Source organism: Sinocyclocheilus rhinocerous, unplaced genomic scaffold (genome assembly GCF_001515625.1).
Source record: "Sinocyclocheilus rhinocerous isolate Xijiao unplaced genomic scaffold, SAMN03320098_v1.1 scaffold568, whole genome shotgun sequence".
In the NCBI taxonomy this organism is placed as follows: Eukaryota; Metazoa; Chordata; class Actinopteri; order Cypriniformes; family Cyprinidae; genus Sinocyclocheilus; species Sinocyclocheilus rhinocerous.
In genome coordinates this window covers 2,330,314-2,349,498 of record NW_015652173.1, presented here as the reverse complement: position 1 = coordinate 2,349,498, position 19,185 = coordinate 2,330,314, and the positions used below count along the sequence as shown (strand labels likewise).

General features: G+C 37.6%; 1 protein-coding gene across 1 annotated transcript in view; it reads right to left on the bottom strand.

Moving 5' to 3' along the window:
* LOC107714019 (SH3 and multiple ankyrin repeat domains protein 1-like) overlaps nucleotides 1-19,185 on the bottom strand; it is a gene marked incomplete at its 3' end in the record, with an annotated part of 82,934 nt that overhangs the window by 8,830 nt on the left and 54,919 nt on the right. The window contains exons 12-16 of the mRNA XM_016519707.1: nucleotides 18,625-18,782; nucleotides 18,025-18,138; nucleotides 11,549-11,630; nucleotides 7,207-7,315; nucleotides 6,091-6,198 (exon numbers count right to left, since the gene is read on the bottom strand). Of these exons, the coding sequence (XP_016375193.1) occupies nucleotides 6,091-6,198; nucleotides 7,207-7,315; nucleotides 11,549-11,630; nucleotides 18,025-18,138; nucleotides 18,625-18,782 (571 nt within the window). The remainder of the gene's footprint in view (nucleotides 1-6,090; nucleotides 6,199-7,206; nucleotides 7,316-11,548; nucleotides 11,631-18,024; nucleotides 18,139-18,624; nucleotides 18,783-19,185) is intronic.

Below are 19,185 nucleotides of genomic sequence, written 5' to 3'. Positions count from 1 at the left end.
GCTTGTTGTTTGTCATTTCTCCGATCACAAATGCAGTCAGACATGGTTTTATGTTTACGCGGCACGATGCAATGCGTAAAAAGACAGTATATGTCATTATAATCCGTAATTTTGTCCCCACTGGATGCAACAAATGCTTCGTTTATAATGTGTTTTAATGTTTTTGTCTCGTAGCGCCGGGACACGGTATCACAGTATGGTGAGGGGCGTAACATGCTTGAGGAATTCGGCCAATCACAATGCACTGGATAGCTGGCCAATCACAGTACACCTCGCTTTTTCAGACCGATGAGCTTTGTAAAAATCGACGCGTTTCCGAAAGGCGGGGCATAGAGGAGAAACAATAATGTACAGGATGTGGAAAATAATGTTTTTTTTTTTACTTTAAACAGCATAAACACATTTCATTACACCAAATACACAAAATAATGTTATTTTTAGCAACATCATATGATCCCTTTAATGCCACAGTATTTCTTAAATCAAATAATACAAATCACATTAAAATTCTTATTAAGGTAAGTTTGACCATAAGCACATTGGCCATATTTGCTTTCACTAGTTCATTTTTACTGTTAAAAAATGACAAATGGTCAGTGCCGATAGCCGCAGCATGCAGACATGAAGCGCCATTGCGCTGAGGGCATCCCGAGTTTGAATCCCAGCTAAAGGACCTTTCCCGATCCCGGCCCCTCTCTCTCCCCCACTTAATTTCCTGTCTCATCTACACGGTCCTATAACAATAAAGGCAAAAAAACATATCTTTAAAAAAAATGAAAAATGAATATTAAAAGTACAAATATTTGACATATTTATTTAATTTATTAATTAATATGATGTCATAACAGCTGCATTCATAACAATTTTACAAGAATGAGGTCGGTAAGATTTGTTATGTTTTTCAAAGAGGTTTCTTATGATCACCAAGGCTGCATTTATTTAATCAACAATACAGTAATATTGTGAAATATTATTACAATTTAAAATAACTGTTTTTTACGCATTTTATGTGATGGCAAAGCTGAATTTTCAGCAGCCATTAAATTTTATACGATCCTTCGGAGGACTTCTCCGTTCAAAAAAACAGAATTTATTCGAAATATAATATTGTAATTATCTTGCTGTCACTACTGATTAACTTAATGCATCCTTGCTGAATAACAGTATTGATTTCTTTAAAAGAAAAAGAACAATAGTGTAAAAGCACCATGGTATTACCATCCCATCGCATAACTGAAACTGCCACATTGCCAAGAGCTTGTAACACTCCAAAGAGAAAGGAAAAATTGAAATCGCATCATATGACCCCTTTAAAGAACAACTGCATTGTCACTGCAGAAATCAGTCCTGTGATCACCAACAAGCCAAAAGATCATCTCACAGTGTAGAAACCCCTAAACCAGGCTTAGAGAGCCGAAATGGAGAAAGCCAGCCTCTCAGGAGGAAACCATCATATAGCATATTGCAGTTACAAGCATGCCTAAACAACCATGAGAGCTCATTTCTACCATGTAATAGAGTCATTCGCCCCTGAAATCCTAGCACTCAGGTATTGGAATCCATTATGAAGATGTATTTTTATATCAATACAAACAGGAAAAGAAATGTTTACACGCGGCCCAGTGCTGCACTCCAATGAAGAAAAAAAAACAACCTCAAACCGCTACCTCGCTTTCATCACTGCGCTCAGACACAATGCTGGTGCCGTTGCTAGGCGACCGTTGCTCTGTGTTACAACATGAGACCTGGACCATCACATACACGCAAGAGGAAGGTCAGTAGCATCACTGGATTCCGTTATTCTGGAAATATTAAAAATAGGAAGATCTATTTCGTGATGCTTAAAAATGGTAATCGCGCAACGTTCCGGCCGGTAACTTTTACATTTAGTGTGACAGTGCAAAAGCTATGTACTGCGCTATACTTGGTTTGCAGTGCGTGAGGAGCAGGTTTTGGTGACAGGTTGTACGGTTATAAGGCCATGTGGACGCTCGCAGGCATCTCCTACAGTCCACAGACTTCCTCCCTGCTGGTTCTCTCTGTGCACACAGAACATTCTGGAGAGAAAGCATTACAGACGAGAGAGATGTCCAACCGTCAACAAACACATCAACCAGCCATCACATTTAACGTTAGCAATTTTTTGAGCTACATAACCACAATTACATATTTTCATGACGTTTGTGACAGTGCGAGATATTTACAAGAACCAAAAATACTTCAGTGCTGCTGCTTGTTTAAACCACTAAAATAGTTTTAAAGCAGCATATGCTATTTGTGTCAGTTTAGATGTTATGCAATGCACCTCCTAAATTCATGAAATAGCCTGATATAATTATTAAAAATGTTCACTCAAACATGGCTTTACGATTATATTTTCTAACAGCATGCACAACTTTAAAAAAAAAAAAAATTCTTTTTTCTTTTTTTCTTTTTTTACAGAAGTTGGTGAGCCCTGCAAATGCATTATAGGTCAGTAAAAACTGATTATTTTATGGAATTGATAACTCATGCCCTGAGATACACTATTACCTATTGCTGAGCGATAAAACGATAATGATAATTATCGCGATATAATTTTCCTGGATAAAACGGTATCAACAGTTTGATAAATGTTCGATATAATGTTTATGTGCCAAAAGTGGAACGAAACAGCGCTACTCATTTGAACCGCGCCACACTGACCGTTTATCCGCTTGGCTGAAAGTTCAAACGGCAGTGCAGCGCGAGCTCACTAGAGCAGATACGTTTACTTGCTGATGAGTCTCGGTCACACGACACTAAACAGCGCTGTGAGATCCAGTGTAAAGCGCTTGAATTCAGCAAAGAACACAAATTACTCTGTGATTTAAACTAGTTTAAAGCTGGATGAAACAGCGCTGACAAACAGGAGAAACAATGTGCACAACGATAGAGTCAGAAGATATTTCAATATACAAATCACATCATTTACCATGGATTTACTAACTGCACCATGCTATTGTGGCAGAAATGTGGGATATTCATAACGAATTTTATTATATTATTGATATAGACATGTATTAAATGTATTAAAGGAGTAATAGAATATAGCATTTGTGCATTTATACTAAATGTATTTAGACAATTGTATTTAGACTCAAGCTACTACTACTGTCAACTCAAGCTGCTGTCAAATGTGCATTTCTAGGAAACATAAAAATTTATATTATTAATATTGCAGCCTGCACTGCAAACTGTGCTGAAGATTGAAACAATATCACTCATTAGAACATGCAGAAAAAAGTGTAAGTGAATGGGAAAGTGTAAAGAATAAAGAAAAAATGTGAAGTGTTTGTCACGTTCTGACCATAAAGAGTAGTTTAAAACTACAATTAACAGTCTGGTTTCTACAACTTTCACTTAGGAGCAAAAATCTGCCCTTAAACATGAAAGAAATAAAAATTTGAAATTTATCATGATAATTATCGATATCGACTGATATGAAAAAATTTGATCAAGACAGTAAAATTTTTCATATCACCCAGCCCTACTATTACCTCTTGTATACAGAAAAGAGAGGTAAGTAAGATGCACAAATGCGATCAGATGAGAGTAAAGAGAAAGAGAGATACTCGTGCCCACACACCAAGGGCAAGTGGGTGTAGATGTATTTTCAGTAAATCCATCATTCTATTTTGTATCTTCCTGGTTGATCATAACACCCTTCATAAGCGACACCATTTCTTAGAGTTTCTTATAGGCAATAAGATTAATTCATTGACTCTCAAAAGCTCCAGGAAATGTAGGAGTGAGAATCTGCAATTCAACCTCTGGTGCAGTTCACGGAAGGTAAAACAAATATGCTTTTTTAAAAAATAGATATTTACATCCCTACCAAATTTACTGCAAGCTTTAGTCATTAACGTAAAGCAAAACCAGGTCATGTTCTCTGTGAGGGCTTCGCCTTGCTTTGTCCAGAAGGCTAGATTGTCCCTGGGACCTGACACATCCATACACCAAAGTGTGAGAGAGCAAAACAGCAGCGGCTCAACCTGATGTGGGTAGTGAAGCTTGCTTGGCTCCTGAGGGACTGACGGTCAATATCATAAAACGTGTTTATTGTTTCCGTGGTATTTGGGGAGAAGAGACGATGAATGAATTTATATATACAATTTATATACACGCTTTTTACATATACAAATACATTATGCCAGACTAATCTAAGTCACCTCTAAGAGTGGTTAGAGTGCAATATTGCATTTGCATACACTTGTGTTTTATAAATTACGACATTGAGCGAAGCTTATCAAATTTTTAAATCAAGAATCTAGATTAAAACTTACATAAGATTTCTATACATTTATATTAATATTTTAGGTGCTGTAACTAGTAACTACTATTTCCTTATATTTTGCCGTTTTCTAAAATCACACTTTCTCCTTCACTAGTTAGTTTTAAATAATCTGGCACTGTGATAAATTAATTTATCTTAAGTATAAATATTTCACATAGTATCTCAATTAATACTGCAATACACTTTAAAGAAAATAATTAGCAAAATTGAATTGAAAATAGTTTTAGCATGTCGCACTGCAGTACATCAGCAACCTATTAGATATGAAAACTGTCATTAGCATTGTAGGAACGTACGTTACACTTCCTGCAAAATTACATAATCAAAATGCAGCTCCCACTGCTCTATCATAGAAACATTCTGGCTTAGTTACATTTAGACTCTTGGATTACCGTAAGGAGCAAATAATTCATGAAATCTTCGCCGCTCATGAGAGCCAATCATTTTCTTCCCTTCTCTGCCCTTCCATGCGGTGCTGAGATCTTGGATCTGCTCTCTGTGCTTTAACACAAAGTGAGTGTTCTCTTGAATTTTGCATGCAAATGAACTTATTTTGCTGATGCAGAAAGGAGGACAACGTTCCCAATGCTTTTCGTGTCTCGTGGTCAGTCATCGCTGAAGTGTCAGTTCAGCCAGAACTGAGGGGCCAAGACAGGTGTTTTGCAGATAAACTTCCATCATCATTATATATTTATAATAGGGATGAGCAGGAGGGTTTACTAGTCATTTGACTAGTGATTAAAAGTGACAGTAAAGACATCTTACAAATAATGTTGCTCTATGAAAAAAATGCATCATGGTTTTCACAAATAAGAAAAATTTAAATTTGCTGTAAATTTACTCACCATCAGACCATTCAGCATGTAGATGAGACAATTTCTCCAAATCTCCAAAAAACAGACAGTTTCTTCATTGAAGGATTTGGAGAAATTTAACATTACATTACTTGCTCACCAATGGATCCTCTGCAGTGAATGGGTGTCGTCAGAATGAGAGTTCAAACAACTGATAAAAATATCACAATAATACACAAGTAATCCACACCACTCCAGTCCATCAATTAATGTCTTAAGTAAAAAGCTGCATGTTTGTAAGAAATAGATTCACCATTACAGTGTTTTAACTATAAATTGTCACTTCTGTTCAAAAATATGACTCCGTAATTCATATTAATGCTTCATCCAGAGAAAATGTTCATCCCCTGTTTTCCTTTCACATCAAAATTCACCAATATATTTGTTTAAAGCTGTTCTGGACTGTTTTAGCTTGTAAATATGTGCATGTTTCTCTCCCGTTTCAGACTAGACAACTTTTTCTCTAAAGAAAGCAGTATTAAGGATAGAGGACTCGTATTTTAGCCGGAAACAACAATGTAAAGTTAAAAAGGTCTTGATGAATTTGTTTCTTACAAACACACAGCTTTTCACTTCGTAAGCTGTTAACAGATGGGCTAGAGTTGTGTGGACTACTTTTCTAGATTTTTAACAGCTGTTTGGACTCTCATTCTGCGGCACCCATCCACTGCAGAAGATCCATAATAAAGATGTAACTATGACCTTTCCTCATATTCACAAGCTCACACTGTGCATAAACATTCTCCTGTTTGCACTAACGTGTGAATGATTCAGCAGCAAGCTCAAGATGAAGTCCCCTGCATGGGTCGGACATCACTCTTTCCAGCTGATCAGGGACCTTTCCATCCCTTCAGCAAGCAATGGCTTATGAGGTTTTCCAAAACAAACCGTAAGCTTATGGAAACCCAATCGTGTTCTTACCTCGATGAGGAAGTCTCCAGTCCTCAAGCCAGCTTTCCATGCCACCCCTCCCTCATCCACAGACTCCAGATACTGCAAAGCAGGGAACGCCGGGGTCGGAGTGAACTCCTCAATAGTATATATTATATATATGTATATGTACTATTTAAATTAGATATTATTTATAATCCTATCTATCTAGTCTATGTTTAAGCTTGCCATTACTCAAAAACATGCTGAAAATAACATGCTTTTACATCGATGGTATGAAAAGTACAATTCCTATGAAAACGAGTGCCTGGTAGCACAATGGATAATGAGTGTGGCTAAACAAGAGCATCTGGTCTGATGATACATGATGCAAGCTGCAATGCATCCATCCAACCAAATCAAAAATGAATGCAGGAGTTGGGACGTTTATATAACCAGAGAAAATGCATGCATGGATCTCACTGCTGACAGTGTGGGGAGAAGCGCTGGTCTGGAGCCTGACAGAATGAGGGGCATCGCAAGAGCTGATGCAGAAAGCAGCCACGGTGCACCACTCGCAACTTCAAGGGATCTGTAGTGCACTAAAAGCGCTGCAGTTGGTGATGGGAAGGAGACTTTTAGGGTCTGTCTTAAGTAGTTAATACATTGCATAGTTAAAGGTTTGTTGAAGTTAAATACATTTTTATGAAGGATTTGTGAGTGAATTAAATGCTTTAGCCACAGAAAGAAACAGCTGGACTGTCAGACTCAGGAAGCCCTTGAGACAAAGTGCCAGCAGAGCCCTAATGCAGTCAAACACAAGCCAAGCACATGGAGCAGGGAGTGGGTGGGGGTCTGTGTTTACACTTCACAGATTTGACAAGCCCACTTAAATGCATCGCAGTCAAGTGATGGACACGCTGACACCAAGATATGCATTAATTCAAAAGTTCTTCACATGGATGCAATTCATGCAGCTCAAGCCACGCAGACACATCAAATCAAGTGCGCGCGCGATGACGCGCTTTGAAATCAACAGACATGACGTTAAGTGCGGGGGTACAAAAAAGAGGATAGGAAACAGCGTGAAATGAAGGACCAACACGGTTTGATTCTCGAGGGTGTAAAGCATGAAGTGAGGAACAGTTATGATGAGGCGGCGGAGACGACGAGGGGTCCGTCTTTCTCCCTACCTTTCGCCCCTCTCAACACGAACCCGAATCCCTCGTTATCCTTCTTCTGCAGCACGACCGTCTTTTCGTTGATAACGCAGTCGCTGTGGAGAAAATTCCGCGCATAACGACCGTTATTACAGCCTATCATCCTCATCATCGCCACCGCCGAGCGCGCGGAGTGATGCTTCATCCTAACAGGCGTCGGCTGAGCGGAATTAATCATTTTTGCGACGAAGAGCGCGATGTGACGAGAGTTGTAACCGTTGAAAAAAGCTCACCGCAAGCTTTATCTGTCGAAGAAGGAGCTGTAACACCGGTTAAGAAAGGCAGGGCCCGGTCGCCGGCGAGATAGCGTGTCGTAAGTGAGAGACATAACCGCCAGATGAAGGATGAAAATCACCAGAGGAAAACATGAGCGGTTATCTTGGAGGAATGGGTATGACAGAGAGAGAGTGAGAGAGAGAGAGACGGTTTACAGTGCCACAGAGAAAGAGCGAGCGCGCGAAAGAGAGAGAACAATGTATGCATGTGTGCGCGCGCGACTAAAAATAATTTTATGTGTGCATTACAGATTGGAATCGTAAGGTATTTAACGATTATGATTTCTCTTAACGATTTCGGTTGCTTGACGCTCACATTAACGATAATTTTAGTATTTTTTGAATAATAATTATCTAGAAATTAGAATCTAATCGCATTAAAGCCCTCTGCAATCTGTTACCAAATTATGCCAAATTTAACAGAACAGATATACATAAACAAATAATGAGAAATGATCAATTGCAATTATTTCAAAAAGTGTTTACACAGACTTCTTAATGACTTTAAATAGACTTTTTAGGGGGGAAAAATGGCCCCACCTATATATTAAATAGGTAAATATATTTTTAAAATTCATTCATTGTCATTCATGCTTTTAGGTGAACTATTTCTTTAAGTCAAAACTAATTTTTGGGTCAAAGAAATTCACTCAAATAGTCTTTCGAATGCAATATGAGTTATTCATTCAAAATTCTGTTAGAAGAGAGACTATTTCTAGCAGTTACACTATGGTGGTGGTTGTCCTGAATGACACCAAAACATCTTTGTGACACTGAGTGTTACTTCCTGCTTAGCACCATCAATATCCTTTCCCAAAACACACACTGCAAGCAAGCAGATCAATTACTGAAGGTGTTCAACTGTAGAAGCCACCGGAGATATCCAGAGATATGCTGTTTGAATATGATAGCACTGGAAAGCAAATGTTCTCTCTCTTTCCCTGAAGGACAAGAGGGCTTACCATCTTTTAGATGGAGTATTAAATCCAGTCCTGGAAATCAAGCCGGGGTACTGAATGGGTAGCGAATTGCTCAAACTGCAGCTCTCACAAAGAGCTGGAGTCTCATTTCCACATGGTATGTTAACTTCATTCATATCAGGAAATGGGATTGTGGCCTGTGCCAATTCATTTTACTGCACTTTGTGTCCTTAGAATGAATCAGACCCTAAAATAATCACTGAAGGTCATGAACCGCGGCTCTAGATTGATTAATTTAACGGCCTAAAATACACCGAAAAGATCTTCTTGAAGTGTTTATAATCCCATAAAAACTTTATCTGGCATATTGACAAAATAGGCTTAACCTGTGATCGCAAGACCTCACAGTTTTAACTATAAGATAAAGTCTTATTGAAATATTGAAAGAGCTCTGAGCTCAAAAGGTAGAGTGCTGACTCCTGAGGAATGATGCATGGTTGTCATGGCAACATAATCTGCTTTAAAGGGGACACTGTGGCGATGTCACAGAGCAACAAGGTCATTAATATCCCGGCCTGTTAGAACGGGGGAAATATTATTTGCTCATAATGCATTTATACCTGTGTGTGATCTCATTTCAAACAATGTTACTGCTGTCCATCACAGAGCGATATTTATACACCGTTGTGGATTAGCTATTTAATAAAAACTAAATAATGCATCTTAAATCCAGTCAAAATCCATTCGTATTTATCCTACCAAAAAGTTTACAGTGGAATCCACTGTAAATTTATTAATAATAATATATAGAGCATGTCTGCAAAAGACTGACATAACTAGCAGGTATCTTGCATGTATCTGTGACAAGTTCACCTAAAAGCACCCGTGTCCTTTTGTATGGCTGTCACTCAAGCTCCCTGCAGCAGGAAGTAGCCTGCACTGCATTGCCTTGGATTCTCTGTCTCCATGACAACCAGCTCGGAGCGAGGGGTGTGTCAGCTGGGTAGGAGTATAGCCGGATGCGAGAGGATCTTTCTCTTTTTTGGCTTTTTAACACCCAGTGACAAATGTGTAAAGTTCACAGTACAACAAAAATAACATTTTTAAGAACTAATATTACCCTTAAAGGGACAGTTCACCCAAAAATAAAAATTCTTTCATTATTACAAACCCATAATACCTTCGTTTTTCTTCGGGACACAAATTAAGATATTTTTGATGAAATCCGAGAGCTTTCTGACCCTGCATAAACAGCAATGCAACTGACATGTTTAAGGCTCAGAAACATAGCAAGGACATCATTAAAATAGTCCATGTGACATCAGTGGTTCAATCGTAACTTTCTATGCAGGGTCAGAAAGCTCTCGAATTTCATCAAGAATATCTTAATTTGTGTTCTGAAGATGAACAAAGTCTTACGGGTTTGTAACGACATGAGGGTGAGTAATTAATGGCAGAATTTTTATTTTTGGGAGAACTATCCCTTTAAATTACAGGACTATTAAAGTTCAGTAGCTAAAAATAACGTTATTGTTTAAAATAAAAATCGTATTTAAAATAAGATTCCCAGACTGCATAGAAAACCAGAGATATGTGGCTAAAATCACACTGCCAATTTATTTCAAATATGCAGATTGACAGCCACATATTATGACATCATAATGTCAAAGAGCTGATTGTTTTTTTTAAATGCCATCAAAGTGTCTGCATCACGCAGTGACGACCCCAAGCTCGAGCGTTGCTTACATAACCGGCCATTTAAAGAGTTTTCACACACTTCAAACCTTTTTTCCCCTGTGAATAACAATGTGCTTGTGCGGCGCTTTGTGTTAAATCATATTGGGGCGGCAAAGTTTTGGGAAATGATGGTTTGTGCAAAAGTATGCGCAGGTAAATGGATCATTCGTGCTGTACTTTGATACACTCACAATAATAGATATTAATAATAGGAATCTGATGCATCACTGGTCTTAAGTAATTGATTAATCAATCGTTTAAATTTTCTTCTTTGCTTATACTTTATTAACCTATAGGGAATTTTGTCTTTGGGGGTAAATCAAATGCATGTAAAATATAAATTTTTAAGATTTTTAAAAACAACATGGCCATTTTTACAACTTAGGTAAATCAATCAATCTATTAACCTACACTGTAATAAAAATTTAAAAAAAGATGTAAATAAAACAAAGATTATTGAAGTACGTTTTACAAGAAAATATGGTAACGCTTTACTTAAAGGCTTTATGTATAATGCATTATAAAGGGTTATTAAAGGGTATAATGCATTATTCATAATGTGCGTTGTAATACATTATATCTTGTCGTAAATAATTATAACCGAATTTAAAATACAAAGTGAAACAATGAATTGATAAGTGTTATAATATATTAACTGTGGTTACAATTATTCATGAGATTGTACAATGCATTACAAGGCATAATTAATGCATTAAAACTACTTTTATAATGCATTATACATAAAGGCTTTAAGTTCAGTGTTACCAAAAATGAATTTTCAGTCTTTCTACTTGTGTTGCTTGCTGTTCCTGTGTGATTATTTGTGAAATTTACTCTATTGTTAAATCCTACAACACATTTATTTCAGTGTATTAAAATTATCTCCAGGCCCAGACAGAGTCTGCACATCTTTTCCCCACATTTTCTTTGTGATGATTTTGGTGAAAGATCTGGAAAATTCTATGAAATATGAAAAATTTGCTATACAGGGGAAGTAATTACAAATGATTTAATAAACTTCTTTTTTACTTTGTGAGTGACATTCCTGTGGAATTCCGCAGGCGCAGATTCCGTGTAGACCTGATGATGACATTTGAGCTGTTATTCTGGTCCGTTTCTTGCCTTTCACCATCATAGCTGACCTTGTTGAGGCAAAACATACTAAAATCTGAAACCGCAATGTTGTTTACAGAAAAACTATCTGATTTAAAAAAAACAAAAAAAAAAACTCTGTAACCTTTTTTGAACTGTAAATATGTACGCAAGAGAGAACCCATTTCAAACTACCATCATGTATTGAACCCGTCACACTTTAAAAAAACATGGTCAGAAGGATTAGAAAAATGTTTGATCATACCTTGATGCATCAAAACTGTCATAAGATCCCACAGTGTAGTGTCGAAAGAGCTTCCTTCTCTCCGATCGGTCTGCCCGGGCATCTGTGAAAAAATATTCACAGACATTTACTTTAGATCACCCCAATTATGTAATATTTCAACCTTGCATAGTGCTGAAAATCTGTAGTGCTCAGAAAGTGTCATAAAATTATTTTTTATTCATTATTTTCACACATAAACAAAAGTTACTTCCTAAATTCTGATGTGACTGCATTCAAGCACTAACCCCAGCAAACTTTGAACGCTTCAACATCATTATCATCACTTTCACACCGAATATAAAATGTGCAAAAATAATAAAAATAGTCACCAGAATTTTTGAGAGGTACAGCAGATGTGATAAAGTGAGAATGTTGTAAAGGTTCGGTTACATAATTGCATAAAAAAGCTGTCTAGTCACAAATCGGTCTTACTGTGTGCCATATGTCACACAGTCCCAGGTGCCATTTTTTATACACATTTAATCATTTAGCCAACTGTGCTCTAGATAAAAAATTTAGTATTAAATAACAAAAGGTGCTTACAGTTTCACCACACAGTACCTTGACACGCATATTGTCACTGACAATCAATACCAGCATGACACACACACATATAAAAAAATAAATAAAATAAAATAAAATTTCTTGAACACACGCCATGAGCTTAAAGTAAATCCACAATTTATAACAGTGAATTCAAAATCAGCACTAGACCAACTATACCACCTTCCATGTTTAACTGCAACCAATAAAAAGCTCTTTGGAAGACAGGGACCATTTGGCCCATAATGGAGCCTAACTAGACTAGTCCTCCGAGAGAGTTCAGGAAGGCCAAATATTGACTGCATTTTATGGAAGGAACCAGGATAAGAGCCAACAAAGCTAATGAAGAGACTTTTTTTATGTCGCAGAGATTAATCGTTTACATGGCTCCGCTTTCGCTCTTCCGAACTTCTCCGAGGGGAGCGTTCGTTCTAGGCTGCTCCTACGCCATGATGTTTGTACAATAACAAACCAACTGTCCACAGAGGACTTGGACAAATGGATAAAACACTGGATTAATATCTTAATTCAATCCAATCACCTTAATGTTAAGCACATCCCCCAAAGTGTACTGATATAAGGAAGGCAAATTATATCTACGGAGGAAGGACACCCATTAACGGAGACACAACTGGTGATAATAAAGATTCTGAGCAACCGTGTACACATATTTATCCATTAATGAGATTCTCGAGGAGTTTGTTCTGCAGGCTGCAGCTTCTGAAAACTGCACCATTTGTATTGTCCTCTGCGGTTCTGTTGATACACGATGATATCAGTAGTCAGGAGGCTGCGTGGGATTCAACACTTTCCCCTTCCAACCTACTCACTGGTTAGCTGTTAAAGTTACAGACGCTCAATTCTTCGTTGAGCTGAAACGTTTTGATGTTCAAACAAAAGGAGGTTTAGATTCAGCGCAATTCTACAGAGACATCCGTTCTATCCTGTGACTACTAATGTAAGATGTCCTCCCCATCTGTCAGTTGTTTCAAATATATAAAAAGGCGGTTTAATGACTATTTTGGTTAATCAAACTGTTTTAGCAAAACATGGCCATCTAGAGAGGTTCAAATTCAAAAAATAGCATTCAAATCGGCTTTAAAATGTGAATCATGAGAATTTCTGAAAAGTATGCATTTGGCACTCTAAGGCTTATTTTTTGCCATTTGTATGGAAACGAATCAAATAATATTGAGGTCAGACTGGACCTGTTATGATGCATCTCATCAACTGAATAAATCAAAACTGAATCGTTTGAGTGTGCAAGTGAATCATCACACTCTGAGCCTTGACATTACCATTTATAGATGTGTTTTGTCAGGTTGTGCATTATCCAGTTTTGAGCAATACCTGATTTCGCATGCATAAATCTGAACAGAGGAATTTAATATTAAGAGATATGGATGTTATAATTAATTGGATGAATAAAATGGCCACCACATCTCTTTTTCATTCTCTTTCTCACATCTTAATTGAACACCCTGTCTGTTTTCTGTAGCAGCTGTGTCGTCTTTCCAACAAAAAGCGTTCTGGCACGTGCACACAGAGCCACACGTACTTGACACAAGCTTTGTTCCTCTGTGGACAGTGTGAGGAAAAAAAGTCTATTTGACATGAAGGCGAGCAGCGATGACAGTTGCTACAACACCTGATTTATAACCACCAGGGGTAACTAGCTGTGTGGCTCACTTGATAAAATTCATAAAGATAGTAAACGTGCAGCAAGCACGACTTGAAGGATGCAAAACTTTCGAGGCAGGGTCAGAGCGCACAACTGGGAAAAAAAAAGTAATAACTATAATATTCTGCCAGTCACACAAGTTTTACAACTCTACGACTAGGTCACAGTTTCTCACTCAATATAATAAAAACATGATCTGATTTGTCATCTTTGACAAAGCTACAACATGATGGAGAACTGAATTAGATCGAAAAATGACCCCAAGACGATTTGGATATTTTACTACAATTTGTTTTCGACAACTGTTCAAGGCTTCTGAAACTGACACAAAAGTCATCAAGATGCACAATTACCTCAAAACCCAAGTGAAAAGACTCAAAACACAAGAAATACTAAAAGAAAAAAACTGCAACTGAAATTTTATCGACAATAGACTCAAACTAATCATTCCTATATAATAAAGAGCGCAGAGCAAAACATGCAATTTTTGGTGGCACAAATCCATAATTCATCACAAAACTCCTCAGTTTGCAACATCCTCAAATCGACATACCTCCAAAATGAACCTTCTTCCTAGATCTGCTAGTCTCGTCCATTGGTCCCCTTTAGTTCACCCCCGAGTCAATCCGAGAAACACTTAGTTCTCCTTGCCTGAGGGGCGATTGCCACTTTTCTCGATCCCTCAGGCCCTGACGCCTAACTTCCCATCTCCAAAAACTCTTGTGTCTCCTCGAGCGCTCAGGTGAGAGCTGACCATCAGCATCACACACATGGAAAAGAGAACCGTGGCATTGGAAAAGATGGTATGTAAGCTCTGTTCTCAGTACCGTGAGAGGGAGAGAGAGTGTATGAGAGAGGGAAAAAAAAAAGATGCCACAAAAAGAGGAAAAAAATCTTACCAAGGCCCACTCCATAGCAACAGGGTTTGTACAGTGTAGAGCATGTTTCCATGGAAATATATCAATCAGGAATGTGCATGAGTGTTGCTCGGAAAGGTTCAAGAGACTTCAGTAGATTACTTGTGCTGCTGCTAACCAGCTGATGCTGGATTTAACTGTAGCCGATTTTGGACACTGCACTAGATAGTCAACTTTTAAGGCTATCCAGCAGCGTATGTTATGTATCTTGGCTAGTTGTTGGATTCACCGCAAAATAAGACAGATTTGGGCAACAATCTTCAAAAAATGTGATTAAAATAACCATGAAAGCATCGCTATGGGAACCAAATGACAATTTCATAAATCAATGAAAGAAATCAGCTGTCCTTGCAACTCTTCAAAAGCGCTTCGCTTGTAGTGTGCATTGTAGTAGCCATGGATTTCAAGGCTGCCAATGGCTCCCATCTCAACATAGCATTTCTCACCTTTTCACACTGCCGCCCTGCTTCTTTTGCAACACTAGCAAACATGGATGAGATTCAAAATGCCTCAGGTGACACTTATACCAAACATAGCAAGCATTTTCACCTCAGATTACTGCTAAAAAGTGCACAAATTGATCAAATGTGTTGCGACAACTCAATTATTGGCAATAACATGAGGAATAAAATGGTATAGGCAAAAGATCCAATTTCGCCACCAATTATGTATTTGGGTCAATGGCGTGACATGCATTTTTCGTCCTGATTTATTAATTTATTCAAATATATATTAAAAGTGCAATTTACACATCTTTATTTATGTAAAATGTTCAATTATTAAAATAATTATCATAGGGAATTTTACTTCATAGATAATACCACATTAAATATTTTTTTTCTTGGAAAAAAAATACTAAAAACACATAACTTCAAACTAGATATAGTAGACACTGTTATTTTCTCAAAAACTATGTAAGAAGATGCAACATTTTTATAATGTTAACTTAAAATACTTTCTCATTTAACAAAGACAACTATGCAATTATTAACCCGAAAAGTATAAACACTCTGGCGCTTTCAAAACACTGCTATGTTTATTTGAGAATTCCAACTTAGCATAGCAACACTGGCTCAATCAATAGAATGAGTTTAGGGCAGGGCTACTTATTTATCCAACCAATAGCACACAGGAAACCTGTTTGAAAACTTTTTTTTTTACAATTCAGTTCTGAAATTACACACTTCACCTTTAATAACAGCATTTAGGTTAGCCGTACAGATGCAGAAGCACTTACTGTGCTTCTGCAGCACAACCTTAAGGCAAATGTCATGTTCCATCACATGACGGGTGAACTTAGATCTTACAGTCTGAGAGCTGAGTCAGCCAGACTCTCTCCCCGAGTCACATGGGCCAAAGCCTCTCGGCCAATGACAGCTGTCGTTCACCACACCTCCATTCTGCTCGCCACATGCTGTCATGAACAGCTCTCCATTTGTTTCGTGTAGCTGCCAATAGCTGTCTTATTGTACATGGTCATAAGCAACAATCTGGACCACGGCAGAGAATTGTGTTGGAGATTTTAGACTAAAGCATGATTGTAGATTAACAACAGGATTTGGATCATTTCATTATGTCAAGTGTGTTGCAATGCAAAGCTTTTTACGGTTACTGTTATAAAGGTTCGGATGTGTTTCAATGAAGAAAAATTCGAAACGCCTCTATGACACCACACACACATACAGGGCTGAAAAACGCACAGTAGCTGCACTGATGTGGAAGGCATTCATTTGGCCCAAAATAACAACTCTCAACAGAATGTTGCCCCTGGCCCCTTCTGCCAGTTTGCACAGCGAAAATTGAGTGCACACACCAAAGCTACACAACAGCCAATGATTGTACTTACAACTAAAAAAAAATCTAAATTTAACACACATTTGGACTAGAGTAGAGCTATGATTGCTGTTAATGGCATTCCTGTGCTCTGTCCAATTTGGATATAATGCGCAAATCAAATTCTCAGGTGCTCATTCACACCGATGGTTGACGGATGAATGCAATTATTTGATCTGAGAGGTGGACGCGTGTGCTTTGTGGCCTAGTTGCAAATGAACACTAACTGAATTAACAGCCTGTTATCGCCGCAAGGCTCCTCACATATTCTGCGGGTTATCAGAGCACTGGAGAAGAATAGAGTTAGAGAAGACATAATAAGAGGAGCGGGAAAAGTGTTTCTTCCCCTCACCTTGTAATATGTCGAACAATTGTGTAATTTGAAGTGTACACTTTACTGGTGATAGTTCACCCAAAATGAATATTCTGTCATCATTTACTTACCCCCATGTTGTTCTAGATTTGTATTTTTGTTCAGTGGAAAACAAAAGAAGATATTTAACAGAATGTTCATGCTGCTCCTTTTCATACAATGTACAAAGTAAATGGTGACCAGGGGCTGTTAGGCTCCAAAATCAGAAAGAGCATTATAAGAAGTACCAAAAAGTAGTCTATAAGACTCAGGTGATATATTGCAAGTCTTCTGAAGCCATATGACAGCAATTGGAAAACATAAGAATTTCAAAAAATACCTTCACTGCAGCTCTGAAATCCCATTCAAGTCTATTAAAATATGCTGTATGAAGACACTTCATGCAAAGTTTGACATCAATATCAACATTGGTTGTCACATTTCAAAAGTACTGTACAGCTTCAACTTTGGAATGTAGCATAGAAGTGGTATGGACTAGTTTCGTTGTATGAAATAGAGCAGCATGAACATTCTGTCAAACAGAATGAAAACTTAAATTTCAAACACTTTGAAAATGTCAAAACACGAAAAATAAGGAATGTTGCATTTGCAGTTACCTAAAATAAGTTAAGTGACTACAACTAAAACATAAAATACAATAATAGTAAAATAGCACTGGTAAATAATAATAAAAGTGTCATTTTTGAGTTCACTATCCCTCCTGCGTCAGCAGCACCACATACGCTGTGATAATCTTGTGAAGAGAAGAAATTGTTGAATAAAGTTCTTATTTTAGTTTTTTGTGCACAAAAAGTATTCTCGTAGCTTTATAAACTTACGGGTGAACAATGATGTCACATGGACTATTTTAATGATGTCCTTACTACCTTTCTGGGTCTTGAACGTGTCAGTTGCGTTGCTGTCTATGCTGGGTCAGAAAGCTCTCAGATTTCATCAAATAAATAAATCAATTGCATTCTGATGATAAACGAAGGTCTCACGGGTTTGGAACGACAGGAGGGTGATTAATTAATGACAGAAGTGTAATTTTTGGTGTACTATCCCTTTAAGTTGGCATGACAGTGAATGAGAACATGTTCAAAGTGTGTGTTTGTGTGTAGACACTCACAGGGCCTGTCCTCGTTGGGTTTGCTTGGGATCTCTTCCACGCATTCTGCTGGGAACCAGCCTACATTCCCTCGGGCACTGCCTTCCCAGAATCCTCCTTCTCCAATACTGAGAACTACGTATGAGAATGTCAGCAAAAATATAAATATAAAACACTCTTCTCATTATTTACAAACTGCATGAGCAATCCTATATATGACACGTATGCCCGTTACACATACAGCTCTTTTAAGATCACTTCGGCATTAACAGGCATTCTGACCACTTCACTATGGATGTGTATAAATTTACACATGACAATATAATAAATCAGGCCTATGCTGATTTTATCCAATGAAGTCTTCATTCCACTGAAACCTCTCTAGTTCATCTCTTTCTGTTTGTGAAGTGTTGCTAGCTCTGGCCAGGCATCGCCTGGTGCCGAAGGGCAGAATCTGAATTCTTGCTCTCCATATGGCAGGAGAAACTGCACTGCCTGCTACAAACCAGCTTTTCCCTGCATTTGGTGCACACACTCTTAAAAATGTCCACATTTACTATCAATAACATATGGTTTAATTGAGTAAAGTTAAACTAAAATTTTTTTTAGAGATACATGTACCTTTGACCCTGTCGTTCTTATACAAAGCGATTTCTCCCTCGCCCTGGGGTTGGTAAGACTTGACCACCATATAGTGTCTTCCTGGCACAGCACTGTAAAGCTTGCGTTTGGACCCTGGAGTGTCCATGCCGGAGTAGGCATCCCTGTTGGCACGCGGACTGGTGGGAATACAAAAAAAAAAAAATGTTGAAATGATAAACAGAATTATAATATAATACAATATAACACACACACACACACACACACACACACACACACAATTTATATATATATACAGTCAAACCTAAATTTATTTAGACACCTTCAACATTTCAAATTATATCAGTTTATTTGCTAGAGTTTAGAAAATGGTAATAAAATATGACAAGAACTCAGAGTTAAACTGTGTCAGAACTCACTGTATGAAGAATTTTTGGGTATAATATGTCACAGTTCACTTTATTTTGTTATCCTCATTTACATTTATGAACTACAGTGTCCTGCACCCACTATTAAAAAAATATCAAAAATTATATCTGGTATCTGAATAATTTTTGGTTTGACTGTATATCTTTGTGTTAT